The sequence below is a fragment of the Colius striatus genome, chromosome 5 (genome assembly GCF_028858725.1).
Source record: "Colius striatus isolate bColStr4 chromosome 5, bColStr4.1.hap1, whole genome shotgun sequence".
In the NCBI taxonomy this organism is placed as follows: domain Eukaryota; kingdom Metazoa; phylum Chordata; class Aves; order Coliiformes; family Coliidae; genus Colius; species Colius striatus.
This window is the reverse complement of record NC_084763.1, coordinates 13,592,011-13,613,534: the sequence shown is the minus strand read 5'-3', so window position 1 is coordinate 13,613,534 and position 21,524 is coordinate 13,592,011. Positions and strand designations below refer to the sequence as shown.

The 21,524-nt window shown below is 42.7% G+C and overlaps 1 protein-coding gene across 1 annotated transcript in view; it reads right to left on the bottom strand.

Annotated features, from left to right (window-relative positions):
• Positions 1 to 21,524, bottom strand: part of HECW1 (HECT, C2 and WW domain containing E3 ubiquitin protein ligase 1) — a 181,930-nt gene that overhangs the window by 19,936 nt on the left and 140,470 nt on the right. Inside the window, exons 20-21 of the mRNA XM_061996514.1 lie at positions 20,241 to 20,354; positions 17,495 to 17,647 (exon numbers count right to left, since the gene is read on the bottom strand). Coding sequence (XP_061852498.1) covers positions 17,495 to 17,647; positions 20,241 to 20,354 — 267 coding nt within the window. The remainder of the gene's footprint in view (positions 1 to 17,494; positions 17,648 to 20,240; positions 20,355 to 21,524) is intronic.

Sequence of the window (21,524 nt, the reverse complement as noted above, 5' to 3'; positions counted from 1 at the left end):
CACAAATTGACTTTATGAGGGAAACTGAAGTTCGAATAAGTTAACTGTTGTGATGGAGGACACATACTAAAGTCAGAATCTAAAGGTCAGGCAAGCTGTCTCCAGACAACTTAATGGTGATGCTCAGCTGTGTTCAGTATTTACATACCCTTGCCATTTTACTGTTTTCTAAGAAAAACAATCCCTTAGTCCTGCTCAAACAGTGCCCTGCCATTGCCTTGTGAGGACAAGCTGGGAACTTTTTCTTCCTATGATTTCTTTTATTATTTGATACTCCATCAACTTGCTTTTAAATCAGTAATCTCAGTCAGAAAAATACAGGACTGTTACGAGTCCACGTGAGCTTGTTTTTTGTACAAACAGCCCTCAGCACCCACCCAAAATGTACTTATTTGTGAAAAAGAAGAAAAAAAAATCCATCATCTGAAATGCCAGCACTTCAAGCCCAAGCTGGCTGATATCACAGTTTTATTGCACAAAAGATGAGAAATGGATCATAAAGCACAGAAACCATTCCTTCCACTGAGAGAACTGATGTGAAGACCCCTCCTGCATATGACTGAGACATGAGTCTCACTGTTAATGAAAGCAGCACAAAACATCCATTTAACCCACTTTATGCTCATGAGACACACACCAAGTGGCCCCAATTAGCATTTGCATCACCACAGGAGCTGCCTCTGGGCCCCCTGCATCTAAGAAGGGTGCTTATGTGGTGCAGCTGACTGGCAACAGAAGAGTGAGTCTATTATCCCTTACAGCTGTTTCCAGAGCAGCAACAAAAGACAGCTGTTGGGCCTAGATGGGACCTGCCTGGCTGCACTTGTGCTCTGGCAAAAAGCAATGAAAAGAAAAGGAGCTGGCACAAAGAACGCACAGTGGGAGCCAGACAGCTCAAACCCCAGAGACGCTGAGCCTGTAATCTGTCAGTTTTACAGCACCTTGAGGATCTATAATCAAGTCTGCCCATTCTAAGTAATGCATGTTGGCTTGTTGGGTTTTGTTCCTCATCGCCCTCACCCATTTCTACATGTTTTCAGAGCAAACACTGAATGAAAATACTATGAGCACTGTGTGTTCCTCGCCAGAAGCTTCACCCCATGGCTACGCAGGACCAGGCAGGTGGGGCCATTTGGAACCCAGCTGAAAGGAAATTGCCAAGAAAAGTCACTAATTTGGGAAATGCTGTTTCTGCTAAGAAATTGCTTGGATGTGGGGACAGGGTGGGTTTTCTCCTTGCTGCTTGTATTGCTTCTGCACCTCTACGTCCATGCAAAGCTGACACGAACGGGTAGCACACCTAGATCAAGGTGTTCACAGCCAGCAGCACACTTTATAGTGTGTGGCCATTAATGTGTGTTTAATTGGAATCAGTTGCATTATGGCAGGACTGTATCAAACCCTCCAGAAGGCATAGGCAGTATTTCTGTGTGGCAGGATTAAGCACAGTGGCTCAGCCCAAGCATCCACAGGCAGAGCAATCCCAGGCTATGCAGTCCATCAGCCTGGCCATGCACTGGCAGCCCTCTGGGACATGGCAGGGCTCACTTGAGCTGGGGCTGACTGTGCTGCCACAGTCCCAGACCTTGTAGTGGTATTTTGTAGGGAAACAAGCCCAATACTAAGTGCTCTGGATAAAGGAGATGAAATTGTCAGCCAGACGTTGGCACTCCTGCTGCCTGTTGATGCAACGGAGAAAAAGCTACTCTGCAAACTGTATTTCTTGGCAGCTCCATCTAATCCCAGCAGATGCAGCACTCAGTGGCCAAAGTATGTGAGTTTTCTATCCCACAAACCCTTCTCCCCCTGCAGACATCTTTGCTCTCTCTGGAGAGGATGGTTATACCTGAGTCCCTGATCTGAAGAGCTGTCTGTCAGAGAAGGTTCTCTGGTTCTTTGTCCACTCTGGACAGGGCCTAGGACCACAGGTGACACTTCTGTGGTCCAGTAGCACACCAAGAAACATGGACCACAGTAAGTTAATGGATGCCTACCAAAAGGGAGTAGTGTGCCACTGTCCTCAGAGGACAACTTTACAGTCTATCTGCGTGCATGTCCATATCCATCAAGCTGCCAGCACGACTGGCCAAGCATAACAGTCCCAATTAAAACATATCAAAACTTTAAAATAAAGCAACAAGAAACAAATTGCCCTCCTCAAACTGCCAGTTAAAACGAAACCAACTGCTGTATTTATTTCTTCCTGAAGGATTCAGAGCACTGGTGAGATTCAGAGATGGGTGAGTTAGTCCCTTCAGAAAAAACAAAATAAGTTTTCTTGACAGAATAAGCAGCACAAAGGTAAATCCTGGCTGGAGGGCACATACCTTCCTTACACTTGACTGAGATTTATCTTCCCAAGCAAGCCTAAAATGCTTGTTTGATTTCTTTCTAGCAGGAAAAAGAACTTGGGAGAGGTAATGAACAGGAAACGGTGGAATGAGACGCAGAATTAATGAGCAAGAGAGCTGCTCTGGGTTTGCCTGCCTAGTGACACCATTCATCCACTCAAAAGGACATTGTGTGCACCTGCCTCTGGCTTTTAACACCATCACCACTCTCTGACCCATTCGCAGAAGTTTCCATGCTACTTAGTTAACTTCCTTTCTTTCTAGAGGCTGCAGGTGCCCCTGAAACAGCCTGTTTTCACCACAGCCTGGTGCAAAATAACAGGCTCATTCTCCTCAGTGGGACTTTGCATACTTGCTGCGTGTCTATGCATAGAGGAAGACACAAAGCCATTTGCTGCAGCACTGGCTGAGCAATAAACATTCCTCTAGTTGACGGGGAGTCAAAGTAAATTTAATTTACTCTGGACCTTATCATATAGCAGCAGAGTAAGGCAGCATCCATAATGACCCTTTGTTACAGGGCTCTCTCTTAAGTGCAGCTCTACTTTATATGACAGTCCTTCCTTGGATTCGGATGGAGAATGATGTAGGGTTTATCATTCCCTAAGGGCCACTTTGGTGGCCATGTCTGGTAGGCTAAATTGTGGAGTCTCCTTCCTTGGAGGTCTTCAAGACCCGCCTGGACACGTTCCTGTGTGACCTGATCTAGGTTGACCTGCTTCTGCAGAGGTGTTGGACTAGATGATCTCTAAAGGTCCCTTCCAACCCTACCATTCTATGATTCTATGTTTCTATGATAAATTGCTACAGTATGAGAAACTTTAAATCCTAAATAGAAGAAGCACCTGATGTGACTGAAAAGCTTGACAATCTGGCAAAACTCATCTCCCTCAAACACATCACCTGGGTTTAAGTGTTCCCTTCTTAGGACAGTAGCTTGTGTAAAAAGTAATCAAAGATGAAGAATCAAGAGATGAATACAATATGGTTCACATCAAATTTGAAAATGACATTTTCCTTTCACAAGGCTACTGAATGCTTGCTTTCATCTGGAAGGCAAATTTACACATTCTGCTGCACTGGTTTTGAAGCTTTTGACTGTTGTGCAGATGTACTTTTGGCCACCTGAAAAAGAAACTCAACAAATGAGACTGCACTGCCGTACAGGATTTCTGACCTTGGCAGCACTTCTAAGGGAGAATGGTATTTGGTAGGTGGATGCAGCTGGAGAGCCTGTTAGTCCTTCCACAGTGGGAGAGACCAGACCTAATCTCAAGGATTACTAGGTAACAGAGAATCATGGGAAAGAGTTCACTTCAAATGTGTATCTTATAACAGAGAACTCAGCCATGAAACCCAAATTTGTGGGAAACCATGCATCATGGGTTCTAGAGGCTGTGCTATAGCTTGTTTTAAAGGACAGTTAAACCCCCATTGTTATGAAGACACTTGTGAGCACCCTGAAGGCCAGAAACTAGTGATTAAAGGAACTAAAAGCCCATGCTTCTAGCCTAAAATATTGTGACTTACAATCTTGTGATTTGGAGTGGGAGGGACACCATGCAGAGAAAAATGCACTAAACCATGAGTTTTGAATTTTGGTGGAACCACCAGCTCTGGGAGCTCTTAAATGAAGAATTTATTTATTTAATTCAAGAATGTTCTAAGGACATGTATTTTGCAGAAAAGCTGATCGGGGGATACAGCACCTCTGGCTGGCCTCATACACTGAATGTTCAGCAAAGCTGGCAGAACCTCAGGCACATGCAGCTGAGGTGTGTGTCTGTGTGCAAGCAGCACATGTCCTCGTGTTGGCTCGGTGCAGGACATGACCAACGTGTCTCATAATAAGCTACACCTGCAGAGCAATAACCTAATAGGAGATCAGATCATCTTTAAAAACCTTGGCAGTGGATCAGATCCTCACCTCTATTAGCCTCCATTAGCAAATAGCTTTATTTAGATTTTGTGCATGTTTAAGCCCTGCTCACATCAATGACAGAGCATTTGAACGGACCATGTGATGACATGAAGCGATCTACTGTCAGAAGGCTCAGCCATGCAGCCTGTGAGAGCTAGTGGGGCCTCTTCATCCCACAGGCACCTGCAAACTTTGCAGAGCTCCTCTTTGCCATGTGACATTAGGTGTTGTGGCACATTTGCTCTGCAGATCTGCAGGTGCAGAGGTGGATGCTGTGGCATTCCAGCATGATGACTCTCCAGTTCAGGAATCTGATGAGCTTGTATCATTAACATGAAAGGAATGGCTCTTACAAAGACCAGGAGACAAAGGTCCACAAAGTCTAAGCACTTTAAAGAGAAAAGATAAAATGATTCCTAAATTAGTCCTGAAGGAGAATTCCAATGCAAGGAATAATGAGATTTTTCTTTGTTGATTCTCTTATACCCATCTCTAATAATAAGATTTCTCAGAGAGATCAAGATACTGTTGGGTCACCAATATGCGGAATCTTTCAATGCTGTGCTGAGGATCTCACCTCTTCTGATATGTAACCACACTACCATCCCACCTGAGAACTTACTCTGGATACTTACACACCTCTTCTGAAGGAATTATAATGACCCATGCAACCAAGTTTTGTTGTTTTCTTTTTAACCTTCCTTATCTTCTAAGTACTGAAATATATCTTATCTCATATATGGTCAAAAGTAATTCTAGGCTTTCAGACAGTTATTGAGGTTTTAAGAGGACTCTCCATGCTTCCTTCACTATGAAATCACAGAAAATCCAGCCAGGCAAACTTCATTTTCAGTGCATTTTCCAAATTAAAACTGAAAGGAAACATTTAGCAGTGCTGACACGGAGCAACTGTTTGTACAGATTTCCAGCCTGGAAACTGATGGATGTTAAACAGTAACAGTCTGCAGTGATTTATCCCTGCAATTGCTACTGAGACTTCATAGAGAATACGTTCTAGTTAAGAGCCTAGGCATTTTGCAGGCATCAAAAGATGAAGGAGCATATTCCTTGAGTCCCTCTTTGATAATACTCTGCCGATGTACTACGCCTATAAAAATGAGATTTAATTACATTTGAGAGGAAGTGTCTAACATTCATTTAAGAAGGCACTGACTTTTCTGTGAAGTGTATGGAGAGGGGAATAGTCCATCAGGCCTGCTTACAGATTGTCACAAATTACAAAGAGGATGCTCAGAGATATGTGAAACACATGTGTATCACCCACGAACTGAAATTAAATACTCCCCACGCCTGCCTCAACAACAAACCAGGATGAAAACTGATTTTCAGAGAGAAAAGAAACCTGATACAAATAAACTTCTATTAGTCTTCAGATTCTAAACTGGTGATTCTCTTCAGGTGACAATCTACAAGAGTGACCCTTCTCTTGCCAGCCCTGCTTTAGATATTTTTGCTTTTGCTGGGCATCTCAGTTTCACATGACAAATGTGTTTCTGTGAGTCAAGCTCTCACTTTATTGATAAATTGTGCCTAAATTTTCTTCTTCAAAGGACCAGTGCAATACTGATACTCCAATTAGTGCTTGCCCTACTTTTATCTTCTGCGTCTATCTGCAAATGGAACACAACATTTCTGTTCCTCAGTCCTAAAGAGTAATCAAATGAAAAAGAGCTATTTCTTATGCATGATGGAAATGCGAACTGTGTCCTTCTAAATCTCTGGAACTCATGTACCCTGCATTAGCAACTAAACATCAAACCATTCCAGAAGCTTAATTTACCAGTAACTGAAAAACAATGAGATAATGCAAGCCTTATTGCTCCTTTACTTAATCTAATAAAATCCTTCACGTTTTTTCCTTGTCTTTAACCCGGCTGTGTTGCATATTCACTGAAAATGGCCTTTCATCTTCCTTACGTCCTGGCTAGAGCCACCATAAAAGAACTGTCAGAAAGTTTGAAAGATTCATTGTATCATGGAGAAAAAAAGCATGATTTTATCAAGAAAGCTGCAGGCTTTATCCAGAAAAATGAGAGAAGTTCCCAGCATCCCCTCTTCAACATAATCTATCCAGCTGCTGCTTTCAGGAGGACTCCTTAGTTTAAACACACAGTGGCTCCAGGTTGATGCTCACACAAACATTTACAGCTGCATGTGCACAGTTCTGCCTCCAAGTTAATAAGCCCCATGCCGAGGTAGCTGCATTGGCTGCTTGCACATCAGCTGAACTGTGTCAGAAGTTATTACTGCAGACACAGAACTGAGCAAATTCAGCTGTGGGACACCCATGGTGAGGAGTCATGGCAGGCGTGCCAGCCTCAGTGTCATGGGCTGCCTGTGCGCCAGAGGCTCCAGGCACAGCACATTGAGAATTGATTTCCAGCTCTGTCTTTAAACTGGTAAAGAGATTAATTAAGTAGATGGTCTCTCTATAACAAGAAATCTGTACTATGCGCCATTTCAGCAATAACAAGTTCTATAAAGACAGTGTTTTAGAGGAGGAGCCACCTCTGCATGCAGAGTTGTCATCTTCATGGACCATAATGCACAGTCATCCTCTTCCAGGAGAACCCCTGGCAAAATCCAGCAGCACAAACACAACTGACCTTCATCAGAAACTGGGCTGGTCACAGGGTTTGGCTTCTGATGGTACGATGGATAAAATACAGTGGCCTGTAAAAGTGTTGGCAAACTCTCCTGCAGTTCTGCCCACTAACTACAGAGGAGACATGGACTGGATACAGAGAAGTATCAACGACTGTCTGGAAGATGACAAACCTTACATTTTGTGATTCCCAGATCCTACACTGTATTTCTGACTGGCACATCTCAAGGTAGCCTACAGTAGAGAACAGTGCCAGTATTTCATTTGGCAAATGAGAAAACTTGAGCACAAAAGTAAACCGACTTATTTAATATTAGCCAGACAGCGATGGAATCAGTGTCTTCTGAGTCTCAGCCCCTTTTTAGTTGTTTAGTCAATTGATATTTTTAATCTTATGTTCTAGAAAACAACATGCAATTTTGTGAAACAGCTCCATTTATGATCAGCTCCTTAAGGATCAACTTGGTCTGATGCATATGGGTTGTTTTTTAAGTTGGCAAAGCATCATTTTTATCAAGAGGTTTTGATTTCTCAGTTAAGCCTTTTGGAAAAGCTAAAGGTGAGGCAGGTACTTTTTAAACCTGTGAATAAGTGATGTTTTATCCAGTGCATGATTTATGTTTGCTTTCCACAGCTTTGCCATGTGCTGAAACCAACCTGCCAAGCTCCAGGGGAAAATCCAGAGCTTTATTCACCTGCCAGACAAGAGGGCTATAAAAGCATGAGCCAAATGACCGCATGAGCCAAATGACTGCACCACAACAGCTAACTATGAACACTGGAACCCCTGACTTCTTTCCAGTCAAAGGAGGCAGGCACATCCTTTCCAGCCTGTCTGGGGTATTTAAAGCATGAGAGAGCCTGCTCATCATAAACTCCCTGCTAAGCATCCTGGAATGTTCACACCACGTGAGGAAGCATGATGCAGGTCTTGAACAAACTGCAAACAGGTCGTCTGTAGAGCAGACTTACCTGCCCTAGGGCCCAGAAGCCCTGAGTGCTGGGGTTTGCCCTGGGCTGCGGTTCAGCTCACCATCCAGCCTTTCAGGAGGAGGTCCCTCAATTGAGCAAACTCTGACAGCTTTTAATTAAAAAAAATAATTGTTTGACAGTCTATTTTAGGTCTTGTTTTGCTAATCATTGGACACCTCCAACTTTTATTAATACCACTGCAAACCGACAGCTCTGGTCCTCTCCTGGGAGCATGCAGAATGCAGCAGACCTGGACCTTTGCATTGCTGTGCTGAAGTCCAAGAAAGTTTTTGACTTTTCCTTCATGAATCTTTCCAATACAATGAAATAATTCCAGCTTCTAGTCTATCATTTCCAGAATGCAATTCCTAATGTAAAAAGCCTCCTTCAGTTGGACACAAGACACTGAATTTTCAGTTCTTGCTCATAAGTACATTTTTGGTTTAAAATAGAGGGTGGATGAGTCAAGATTTTTCTCATCTTCTTGAGACTCTGAAAAATATTCCTGTCTCTAGTTGAGGCAAACTGAGAAACTTGATATTGCCCTTCTCCCTTTAATTACATTCAGATCAGACCAACTGAAAACTTTGATCTTCCTTTTCCCTGCATTTTAATGTAACACTAAGGCAACATAGTGAGATGAAGAACAATTGTCAATGGGCAAGTGCAACTGTTAACATTCAAAATACCCCAGGGAGATACCTACACAAAGAGAAATGCCTTTTCTATTAAAAAAATACCCCAAATGAATTTGAGTGATTTACTAAAACCAATTCTGATCTGCAAGCAGTGCTTCTTTTGATGTATGAGTAATCACAAAGGTTAGCTTGGGAATTTCTGCACCTGCTCTGATTGACTTTTCTTTGCCATACCAAAGTCTGAACAAAATGTAGTGAGAAATAAAGAGGGCAAAGATGACTGAGCAATACCTCACGGTGACAAGTTCAGCCTTTCCATTCCAGTGTGGCTAGAGCAAGGACATTTATCACTCCCTTGGAGTTTTTCACCACTACCAACACACAATTGCTGCTCACCCTGGTGCTTCGCTGCAGGTCCGCATGCTCAGAGACAGTGTGGATTTTACCCTTGTCTCTTCTACCACAGCCAAAGTGGAGATATTCTACAGATTTTTATGTGAAGCTTCCCAGCTCTAGGCAAATTTAATCTGTAATATTGCAAAAGACTAAATTGCCTTAAGCAAGGAAAAAAACCATAAAGACTACTTTTGTTAAAACACAACAAAACAGAACATCTGCCCTTCCCTCAAACCAAACTCTAATTACGGAAGCAGTGCTAGACACTGTGAGATTCAGAGATAGGAAAAGGAGCAGAGACTGTGAGAGACAGCTCTCCTTTCAACCTGAGTAAGACTGCCATTCAGATTCTAAAAAACAACTTGGAAAAAATCCTCCAGTTACGAGACAGAAAGCCAAGAATAAGGTAAATATAAAGCAGAACCTTTTGTAAAAACACAGGTGCTGTAGAAACTCATTTAGGGAGAATGTTTTTTCCTCCTTCAGTTTGGTTTGCCTTTGATCTTCCAACTCTTCTTGACTCTTAATAAATAATTAACCAGCTGTTAAGGCAAGCTCTATGTGATACAGTCATACATCAAACTTAATAGGAAAATCAAAGTTTACTTAAGCACAGAAGGCATTGAGAGAGATCACAGTACAGCGGCAAGAAAGAATTTCAGTAACATGCCCTTTACACATAGTGAAAAGGTCTTATAAAATTATTTCAGCTACATATTTAAAGATCAGTCTTGTCCAGAAGATTTACAATAGTGCTTGAAAGTTTCTTGTGCAAGTATAATTTATTTAAAATAAGATATTGCTGGTAATTAAAATTTATAGTGTAATGTAACCTTAAACGCTTTGGTTTTCTATGGTGCCTTTCATTTGAGAATGAAAGCACTCAGAGCCTTAGTGCACATGAAGTGGACTTCAACTTGGTTATATACTTGGGAAATCTCTTCAGATGGAAACTGAGGCAAAGAAGTAATCATCTAATTTCAAAACCAAGTGGGTGTTGCTGAGTGCTCCAGTAAGTGGGATACTGTATCTGATCTGATTTTTAATAGGATGATTTTCACTGTTCAGCATAAACTTCAAGACAGCTGCAAAATTGCTTTTCTAATTCCATTCCTCCCTCAAAGACAGACCCACACAACTGACCCACCATTTGATCCCAAAACCAAACTCAGTGTTTCCAACTCCATTAATAAAACAGGTATCAGGTGAGGTGTAGGTTGCCTCCCACAAGAGTTGAAAAATGAAAGAGATGATACATTCAGGCCACATATTGCCCAGAGATCTTTCAGTCAGTAGAGAGGAGTAATGGCTATTTGCAGACCTCTTGTTTAGATGCTGTAACTACATTTCTCCACTGTTTCTAAAGCCTTGGAATGTGCCTAAATCCATTTTATGAGCTGGTCAGCATCTGAATGAAGCCCATTAGGTCATCAGGCAATTTGTCACTTTCTTTGAAAACACTTTGGTTGAAATTCTCCACCTAGTAGGATTGACAGAGCTTTGTTTCCTGTAGATCTGTCTCTGATGGCCCTACATGACCACATTGCAATAGCTCCATTCCTCCTACACATCTCTGCTAGCACTTCCCACACTTTGGAGTAACTCCAGTTTCTCCCCTTCGCAGCTCTCCCTCTCATCCTCAAGTTACTGAGCAAGATGACAGAGATGCTTCACCCTCTGCACCTGGGACGGATATGTTGGCTTGCTCCTGCTAACTGGCCAGCTGAGAAGACAAACACCACAGAAAATTGTTGAGCTCGCCAGTCTGCTCTCCCTGAGGCACTGCAGAGCTGTCCTTTACCCAGCCACAAGGTTCACAAAGCTTTGACAAAATTAGTATCTTTGAGACATTTACCTTCCTGTCAAACAGGCCTCAAACTGATTAGGTAACTGTCAGATGGATAGGCAGGGCGTTTGCACAACACACAACTCCTAAGGAAACTGGGTTGAGAAAACTAACCAAGCTCTTTAAGGATAAGTGACAGCTGAGGCTGCAACACTCTTAGTTCTTCTTGGGTTCATTTAAACAAAGAATGAGAAAGCCACCCCCTGCACTCTTTGGCATGCTTCAGATGGACAGTGATGGCTCTGTGGTTTCTTTTTTACATAAAATACATAAAAGGGAAGGTCAGAGTTTGGCTGGGGGTATATCCACACAGCACTGCACAGGCCAAGGGAATTTGCTCTGCCCATATGCCAAGCTTGCCAGAGCACTTAAAAGCAATCAAGGCAGTGCCAAGCCTGAGATCACCAGCCCTGATGGGAGGCAGCATGTATTTTCTTAGTTCAACATTGCCATAATGCCAGCAGTCGGTGCAGAACACAGGAAAGCAAGCGTGGGTCTGCGTGGAGAGCGGGACTTCTGACTGACCCCACTCAGCATCACAGGCTACAAGAGGGGCATCAGAGGGCAGACAGAAAGGTTAACTGTGGGAACCAAATGTAGAAACTCCTACCCCAAAGCAGTTCCAAAGGAGCATTAAGTTAATGGAATTCATTAGGACACTGTAGCCAGGAATCAGCCTACAGCTTCTGGGGACCTTGGCCACTGGCTCTGACTCTGTCATCATCATTGTGGTCTTCAACAGGGCTCTGCACAAAAGCATTTTACTAACATGTCTTCAAGTTTCTACTAAGGTTCTGCCAAATAAATGTATTACATTTCATTTAGAGAAAAACAAAAAAACCACAACAGGACTTTTCTGAGATGGGTTCAGAAAGCTGAGTGAGATTTTGAGGTCCCTTCAACCCTTAAGATTCCATGATTCTGTGACTAACAAGCTGTAAATACCTCTAAGATGACTGTGCACCGGGTGATGGTCTCTGGCTGCAAAAGTGTCCCAGCAAAGTCCACAAATGACTAATTATTAAAAACCCACGCTGACGTTAATTTGCTACGAAAACACAGATGAAGACGTTTCAAGTTAGCATCCCTCAAATCTCCAAATGAGTGTCTGTGAATGATTTGATATGTCTAGGCCATCTGCTCTTCCATGCAGAGTCTGGGCTTCTTTTTCACGTTTCTGCCTGTAGTTCTATGTTTACAAACACGCAATGAACTAAAAATTCCAGAGTAGATGATGTGAAATGGATTGCTGGGGTGAGCCACATAAGACCAGGCAAGTGATCTCGGGACAAGTCTGGTGCACAGAACCACGCCACGAGGACGGTGCTGTCTCTCAAAGAAGAGTGCAGTACATTACCTTACTGGTTTACTCCAAGGGAAGGACTGCTGCGAAGGAAAACTCTGTCCCACTCAGAAAAAGTGAAAAAACAAGAGACTGGATTTCTACCTGACAGCAGATTGAGAACAGAGTGTTTTGTGGCCACAGTACTAATATGATATTGCAGAAACAGCCAAGTCATAACATCTGAGATTGGTAGCCACATGAATGATGCAACAGCAGAGATAATCCTCTTCAAGTTTGGTGAAAATGACACAGAAGTCATTGTAGAAATGTTCACTTCACCATTTTGCTTAGCTAGAGTTGAGAAGAGAAATACTACAGAAAATAAAAGACAAAATAAAGACCCGAGGAAGAGTGGAATGTATCACAGCACGATTGGACAAAGCATTCTGAGGCAATGCAGCATGAATGAGATGCAGTGGAAAGACACCAGCAACTTTCTTGATCTCTTGAAAATGCATCATGAAGAAAACAGGGAGAGTAATCAGTGACCCACATGAAGATTTGAGATTATGCTAAGTCTGGAACTAGACATTTTAGTCCCAGAGTTTAGAAATACATTTGTTTAATCTATTATGGGTCAGGATTTCTTTTTCTCTCAGGGTTGATTGTCGTGGTTTGGCAATGTACTTTTATAATGTACTTATTTTTGGTGAAAAGGAGAACTACAACATCCAATCAAGCCACAGGCATTCAAACCAGAGACAGAAACCTTTTTTATCCCAGTGAAAAACTATCTTTGCGTACCCTCTAATATTTGGCATGCTGGACCTCAGTGCTTCAATGCTGCAGGGACCTAAAGCCAGTCTAAAACCTTTCAGAGGATTGTTTGCAGGGAGGAAGCTAATGAGGCAAGCTAGTGGAAGCCATTAATTGGTATTTAAGAACTCAGCATTACAGAGCTGTAACTATTGCACCTCTAACTTTGCATGAGGCTAACAGAAACACTGCTTATTTCCCACTGCTCTATCTCCCAGCATACCGAGCAAAACCTGAGAAGGATCCTTCAGTGACTCACCATGTTTCTGTTGCGCAAAACACCAGGCCAAGAGCAAATAGGAGGATATTCTTTCTGGGCTAAACCATATTCTTTTCAATGAGATAATATATAGCAGCTGCTACCACATTTTGCCCACTTACTTCATGGAGGGCTAACTATCTTAAGTGAGGATGTGAACAGATGTTTAGAAGATGTTTTCCAATATCCAGACAAAGAGCTCGATGTGTTACCTAGATTGGGCAGAATGGCTCATTACTGATGTGGATTAAAAGCAGCTCCTCTGGCTATGAGGTTCAGGTACACTCTGCAGCATGCAGATAAAAATGTGTATTGTCGAGCTTTTTAGGCCTAGAGAGATATAACTGTGTCCTTTCAGATACAGGAGGATTGAAAATATTCTTTTTTTAACTTTGAAAATGTGTGGTATCTTGTATTTTGTGTGTTCAGCATGCACATATGTTAACTGCAGGAAAAAGTCTTATTCAGTGGAAGCTTGGAGGAAAGGTGTTAAATCTCAGTTTCTCCATAAATGAGAAATATTTTCCAGTCATTATGTCTCTTTCTTAACTTGGCATACATACAACTACTCCATGCTTTGATGTGCTCATTTTGGACCCAGAATGCTGTTTGTACAAAGAGCAAGGCATGAAATAAGCCATTAACAGGGGCAGAACTGTAACTTTTAGGCCAGGAGGAAAAAGAGCAGCGTGTTTCTCAATGTTGCCAATCCGAACAAAACTGCACATCTTTGCATTTTGCTGTATTTTTCTTAAACTCAACCACTGTTTGCTTAAGGAAGAGAAAATGTAATATAATTTTGAGGGAATTCTTTTGCTAGCCCTATTTCTTAATATACTTGTCTCTGAATAGGTCTTGCACAATCATCATAAAGAAAAACATGTCAAGGGTGGGTTCTACATAAAGGATAAGCCCCATGGCACCAAAAGGCACACAGTGCAAGAAACCTGCCAATCTAAACCAGTTGTAGTTGTGTGATTTTCACGACTGACATCAAGCTTTGAAAGGACTATGAATGTGAACTATCAGTGACCCCTGGACTCTCAAAATTGCTCCATTTATCTGTATTAACCAATGTTTCATAACAGATTTGGGAACAGGAAAATAACCTTTACTTCTTGCATGTTAGAGGGAAGAGACTCTGGTGGAATCAGATCACCATGTAAATCTGAGAAACAGAAGTTTGAGCACTGACTGATGAGAACAAAGTTGGAAGAAGACTGAGGACTTCAGAAAACCATGTTCCTCACAAACAAATAATGACAAGCAAGTTTGAACAGTACCCTCAGAGAAGTTAGCCCACGGGAGAACCATACTCTGAGTTTTAAAAAGCTTGGTCCAAATCTTGTCTTAGCTGGCTGCACATACTTCTGAACACAGTACTCTAGGGTTGCACATAAACAGCTGAGATCAGTCAACATAGCATAAAAACCATTTACAATGTCTAGATATCTATGAGCCAATCATGAAATCTACTGGGCTAATTACAAACTGCTGGTCTCAGCCAGTTATTTCCCTAACAGCTTCAAGAAGTGTTCTGGTTTAGCAGGGAGCAGCTTTTGGCTTAGTAACAGGGGGAGCGGGTTGCAGTGAAGACCCGGTAAAGAGTTTGCGGACTCTCCCCCGGCTCCTGGGTTCACACCCACCTCCGGCCCGGCTGGGCCAATCTGGCGCCTCTGCCAGCACTATTTAGGGGACGGGAGTTTGAAGTGCTGGCAGGAGGTGTGAGAGGGATACAAGATGGAGGCGACCACGCGGACCCTTCAGCCAGAGGAGGAAGGAAGGAGAAGCAATAGACCAGAGACCCCTCTGCAAGCCGTGGCGAGAATGCAAGCTGTGCCCCTGCAACCTATGGAGATCCGTGGCAGGACTGAGAGTTACCAGCAGCTCCATGTGAGTGAGCCCGGACGGGCGAGGGACTGTGTGGGGAGACGGCCATGGCCCAGGCCGTGCTGGAGAGCCTGCACGTCGCAGAGCAGCCCCACACGAGAGGCAGAGAGGAGCTGCTGCCTTTGGGATAAGTGCCCGTCGGATCAGCCCGTGCAGGGCTGCCATGCGTGTGAGTTACCCCACGGACTTGCAGGGAGGACTGGTGTGGAGATCACCCGTCCTGAGGAGGGACAAACGGCAGAAGCTATCGGGAACAGACTAACTGAAACCCCCACTGCCTGCCCCCCCGAACCGTTCAGGGGAGGACAGGGTAAAAACACCGAGATCAGGGCTCTGAGCCCGGGAAGAGGGGAGGTGTGGCGGGAAGGTGTTCTTAAAAAGGCTGGTTGGACTCTTCATTGATGTATTACTCTGTGTTGTTTCATTTTGGTTATGTTTTGGGTTTTTGGGGGCATATTTTAGTTGATGTTGCATTAAATTATTTTCCTGTTCTCTTCCCCAAACCGAGTGGCCTGGTCTGTTTTGTCCTGAACCTTAAGCGGCAATTAAGCCCTCCCTGCCCTCGAGCAATCCTCAGCCTCTTCGGTACTCGAGGCTAATCGTGGTCTTTGTTCCCTGATGGGCCTAAACCACGACAAGAAGTATCTCCAAGCATATACTGGATTGCTCCTTTTTCCATCAGGTTCTGCCATCTTGCCCTATTTGCACTCCTTGATGTACAAACCTCTTCGTTCAGAGCATTTATTTCCTTCTGCGGGCCGAAGGACTTAAATTTCTCTTTCCTAAAAAAGAAAATCAAAAATGCCCAAAGCCCAAACAACATTCTGTATTCAAGAAGTCTGTATAGATAGACAAGTTGGAGAAATATTATCCTAAGTGTCCTAACTGCTACTGATATCTGAGTTAAATGCTAACTAGTATAGAAAATCCTATTAGGTGTCTTTCTGATACCTTTAAAATCTGCCTCTTCCATGCTGAAATCCCTCAATGAACAGGAGAATAAACGAAGGGGACCTAACAAAGTATACATATATTTTTGCAGCAGAACTTATCACTTTAGAAAATTGCAGCTGAACTCTTCACAACGACAGTATTTATAACAGGTAAGAGCCAGGGCCTACTTAAAATACTGCTGAGATAACTCCATTTTTCTGGACAAGTGTCCAGTTTGCTCATAGCACTGGCAGAATGATCTCAAGTGTGCACCTGCCTGAGTGGTCTTGTACCCTGAAATCAACATACACCTTCACAAATACAGCCTCTGTTCAGCTGAACAAAGGACAGAGTGTATTTCTTCTTGAAAATCCACAAGTCACTGCATCATGTCCAATGAATATGATTGCAGTGGGAGACAGACAGGCCGTAAGAACCAAGCCACACTCTTCCTTCTCTCCTGTTAGTAGAGAAACACTCTAATGCAAGGATCATTGTTAGCAGAATGCTCCACTACTGGAAGTGATAATACAAAAAAAATCCCAAATAGTTTGCAGACCATGCTAGTCCCAGCAACAGCCTTTTTATTCCCCACCACAACCTTAACAGAGGTGCCAGTACAATCATCTAGTTGTTCTTGATCTCCTGCCCACTGTAAGCCAAAGCAAAGGAGGATCTGTTTACAAGAAGAGAGGAGCATGTACTATTTTGCAATTTAAAAGGAGCCTGAACTGCCTTTCATTTAAAAAAAATGATCTCTGAGAGGAGTCAGAGAGATTGGTTAGACAAAGAAAAACATCATAAGAACAAGTGCATGTGGCAGTATTTGTTTGACACAGTGGAATCCCATAAGGGATCAAATGATGCCCAGGGTTTGCAGCCCATGCTTTACTGAACCACATCAGAAACTATAAAAGAGAAAACAACTCCAGATCTGGAAGCAGACAGAAAAAGAGATGATTACAGTATGCATTCAGAATTTTTGATAAAGAAACAAGATCAGCACTTTGTCTGTTGGCACACATACTTGGTTATGGTGAAGTACCTGCTTGCTCTGATGGCCTTGCCCCCTATAAGCAGGGACACTGTCAGAGGAGAACAGGGAAACCACTTCCACTGGGCCTTTTTTAAAGGCCTGTAGAAGGTACAGAGCAGCAACGTGGCTCTCAGAAAACACTGTATAGCCTCCAAGCACAACACTGCATGATGTATAGAAAAACCACACTTGATATTCTTAGAAAGGAACTGAAGAGAGGAGGCCTGGATTATGCAGAGCTCCTGACCTTGTCCTTTTCATATTCACACAAAAGTACACAAATAGCAAGTCCCAAGTAACATGAGCAGGACATTTTAATAGCAGTAGCTCATCACTACTTTTTCAGAGCTTGCTATTGCATTTACACTTACCCCCTCTCTTCCTTTTTGCAACCTACTTCCCACTTCCTCCTGGCAGAAGCAATGATATTCGTATGTAGTCTAGCCTAAACTGGCAGCTTTTGTGGTTTGCATTTCCCTTTCTGTATTGCTCTAAAATGACTGATCCTGCATAAAATGTTCTTACCATTCCAGGTGATTTTCCACAAAGGCAGACATGGGGCTGATCTGTACAGTGTAAGTGTCATTGGCTGAATATTCAAACAGCCCGTAATAAGGATTGAAGAGCTCTTGAGACAGAAGGAAGAAGAATTCTCTGGAGGGGCCACTGTAGTCCAACCTGGAAAGAAAAAGGTAAACAAGATAAAATGAGGCTCGTTATTATGTGAGTGAGTATCTTGGGGTTTGCCTACACTGGCTGCTGTCTGATGCCTATTCCTGTGCAGTCAACTGTTTCCAATACAGTGTATCCCTTCCTCTCAAAATGTGATTCTGGGCCCTGAACAAGTCATGATGCTGAAACTTCATCAGCATTCAGGTTGGTCTGAGAGGAATTGTAACTTGGACATTATACTTTAAGTAGTTGGAGGTACAAAGCTCAGCCTTGCCTTAGCTGCTGGATAGCAGATGGCTAGCTTTTTACTGAGTGGGTTTCAACTCTCTGAACGTCTGGGTTCACAGGCAGCCTGAGTAGAAATTGCTTCTACACTGAGATGTGTCCAAAGATAAATCTAGCCTCAAGGATGCTTTCTTAGCTATAGATATAACCTAAGGTCAAAGCTGAACAAGACCAAGTCTCAACAGAGCTGTGCCTCTTCAGATAGAATGGTGATTCCTCAATTGTTCCATCCAAGCTCTTCTGCTTTTCCAGTACTTTCAAATACATGCAGGTACACCTTAAGCTGTGCTTTGCTGTGCTGCTTCCAGTTATGTCTACTTGAAAAAAACCTCAATAAGCTTCATGAATGCATTGAACTCAACTGTGATGGATTTATCTACCAATACAAACAAAAGATTTGTAGCCATATATCACATGTGCCAAAAGATTTTCTGTGGTGGGCACTATTTCTCCTACTTAACAAATATAAAGCAAGTGGAAAACTGCAGCTGAATCAGAATGCTCTGTATTATGTTTGAAGATATGGAAGCATAAACACAAGTGGATGAATGATCGATTTGGGCATCTAGAAAGATGATAAAGGGTGGGCTGGCCCATCCTCCTCTATTTCACATCTGGAGACTCAGTAATTTTCTATTTGAGGAGCTTTAGGTCTAGGATCATGCAGTGAGACTAAAGCCACAACAGCAAAAGCAGGTAGTGATAAGCCCACATGAACCACTAGGGCTAACCGTGTAACAGGTCTAGTTCAATATTGGGCTAAGCCTCATGATGGTTGGAGTAAAGAACTATAAACACCTGTCTGTGCTCAAAGACCTCTGAAGAGAAACTAGGTATGGCATTTCTGGGCAACACATTAACTCATCATAAAGCCTTTGCAGTTCATTTCCAGTGTCATTTTAGTTGTGAAACGTGTGGGAAGCTGTGCCTGTACAGCATCACATGGCCATACAGCATAAACTCTTTTCAGAAGGGAACTGGTATCTTGGAGTCTCTCCATTAGAACTTGTATTAGCATTAAACAGCAGAAACTCTGGGGGAATGTATCTTCACATGTAAATGAATCAGTGAAGAATGGATGAATTTGCAAATCAAATTGGTCTGTAATTGGTCTGCTGTGTGTGAGGATACCACACACAGCAAAAGTTATTACAGATGTGGGGAAAACAACATGACATTGGCCAGTGGTAGCATTCTAGAATACCATTCCAAAAACACAAACTGAGGCATGCTGCACATTTATGCTGTACTTGCAAGCCAGAGGCAAAAGTAGCTGTGAAAGATGGCCTGTGTTAAATTACACTGAACCCATAGGGTATGAAAAGTAGGAGGTAAGAAAACTCCTTGTGACTTTCTGAGATTAGTGACTCCTGTTTTCTGCTGTACCTAATGTGTCCCCAGATAAACTCAGCTTGGCTCTTTACTTGATGTGACAACGCAGAGCTAGTAGTGTCAGCAGTGGCTGGACAGGCTGAGGGCTACCCCAGAGCCTTATTGTTCCTTATTGGAACTGGACTTTCCACGTGATTTTATGTTTTTATATGCAAAGCTATTGCAATACAATTTCAAGCCTTTGTTATATAGGACGCTGGAAACAAGGACAATGGTCTTTCCACTATAAAAGCATGTGGATTAAGCCTCAATTAGAACGTAACTTTTGAGGTCAGCCAAGTTGGCTTTGAAAGGTGCTGTTTACATTTGGAAACAAAAGGTCAGGGCTTGGCTTTAATGATACAAGAATGGCTCATGGATTTATAAGGCTGGCAGAAAGTCTCCCAAGAAAAGGCCTTCCCAAGGTCAACTGGGCAAACCAAACTGTAAGGACTGAACAGCATTCATGTCTCTCACTTCAGCCAGAGACAAGTCCACAGAGGAATAACAAATGATCATGGCATGCAAAGCATACAGTTTTGAAGCAAAACCAGATCTATTTTGAAGAGTTAGAGTAACAATGGAGATGAAGGTCTCGGTCTCTAATTAATCAGTCCTCAGTCTGATTCAGTGTGTAAACACGGGCCTGTAGCTCGGTTTGCCTTCCAGCCAGTCAAAATACTTATGCAACAAGATAGAACTTGATTGGTGGTTGAACCACTTAAATTGTCACTATGAGACATCTAGATTGAAGGTGCTGTAGCAAAATGAAGCATTACTGCTAGTGTTATTTTGAACAAATGTTTGAGCCGATTAAGATGAATCACTCTGAGGTAAAACAAACCAAAGAAACATTACACAACAAGAGAGGATCAGCCTTAGTCACCTCTGGTTTGCAACATAACAGCTACTTCAAAACTGATAGTATTTTGTGGTTCCCTACCCTTCCTCGCCAACAAACGTGACGTAGAGTTTGTTCCGCTGGAGCTCCTTGCGTGAATATGCCATTACCTGGTTGAAGGTGCCTTCCAGCAAGTGGTCACGCCGTATAATTAACCTGCAAAAGGAGGCAGAAACCAAGATCTAATGACTGAATCTCATGTGAGCCTGTGAGGCTGAATGTAAACAAGAGCTGGTAAAGAGAGAGACGTTCCCAAAGAATGTGACAAATCCGCATCCACTGCTGCACACGCTGTTCAATTATCATGGGCTTTCCGTGCATTTTTCATCAGGCTTTTCCATATGCCTCAAAGAAGATTTTCTTCATGACACTGTGATGAGGTTCAAAGTGTTGCCCTACTGCTGTGTCTCTCTGTAACACTGTGTACAAATTTGTGTGGCAGAGGGGGACTGTGAGTTCCCTGTGTATATGAAGTCACAGCTTTCTGGGACTGCTCCCAAACTCTTCCTGGATTTAATCCAGTGAATGTCCAGGGAATTACTGTTTCTGTAGCAGGGTAAGCAAAGGGAGTACCAGCCTCTGTTTATACAACACACCTCTCACTTCTCTGCCAAGCTCTAAAACAACTTAATAAACAGTATATTTAAACATTGTATGTGCAAAAAATCCTTCTTGTTTGTATATTCATGAACATTGTAAGACAGACCCTGTAAAATGAAATTTTGTGCCTGCATTGGAACCACTTAGCAGAACACCAAAAGGGATAACCAAGGGATAACCAACAGCTGGGACTCCTCAGCTCTGTAAGAATACTTTGATGATAAAGTTTGCCTGGAATAAATTGCTTGGCTTCATACTTCTTTTTTTTTCCACAACAGATATAATTTGGTGGGAAGCTAACCTGATGCATAAATTAAACCAGATACCCAGGAAATACCTTAGAAACACATAGTCTTTTGGCCAAGTAGGATAAATAGATCGAGCACAAGTAGGGACAGACTCAAAAGCTAACACAATGTCTGGAAGGTGAATGCCACAAACAAGTTACAGAGATCCCCAAAATATAGAAAGAGAGGCAGAAATCTGCTAAGTCCAAATCCTGGAGGGCTACCAACGCAAAGAACTACTGAAAGAAACCTGCACACACAGGCTAATTTCTGCAGGGTCATACTCTGGCCCTGAGTTATACTGACAGGTAGACCTATAGGATTTGGAGTTGCTCCACCACGATAACGATGTAGCTGATGTTAATCTCTGGTGGATGTCCGCCTGAATGGATGGTTTTCCTATTCTTATATTATAGGTAGGAATACAAACATCCCTGTT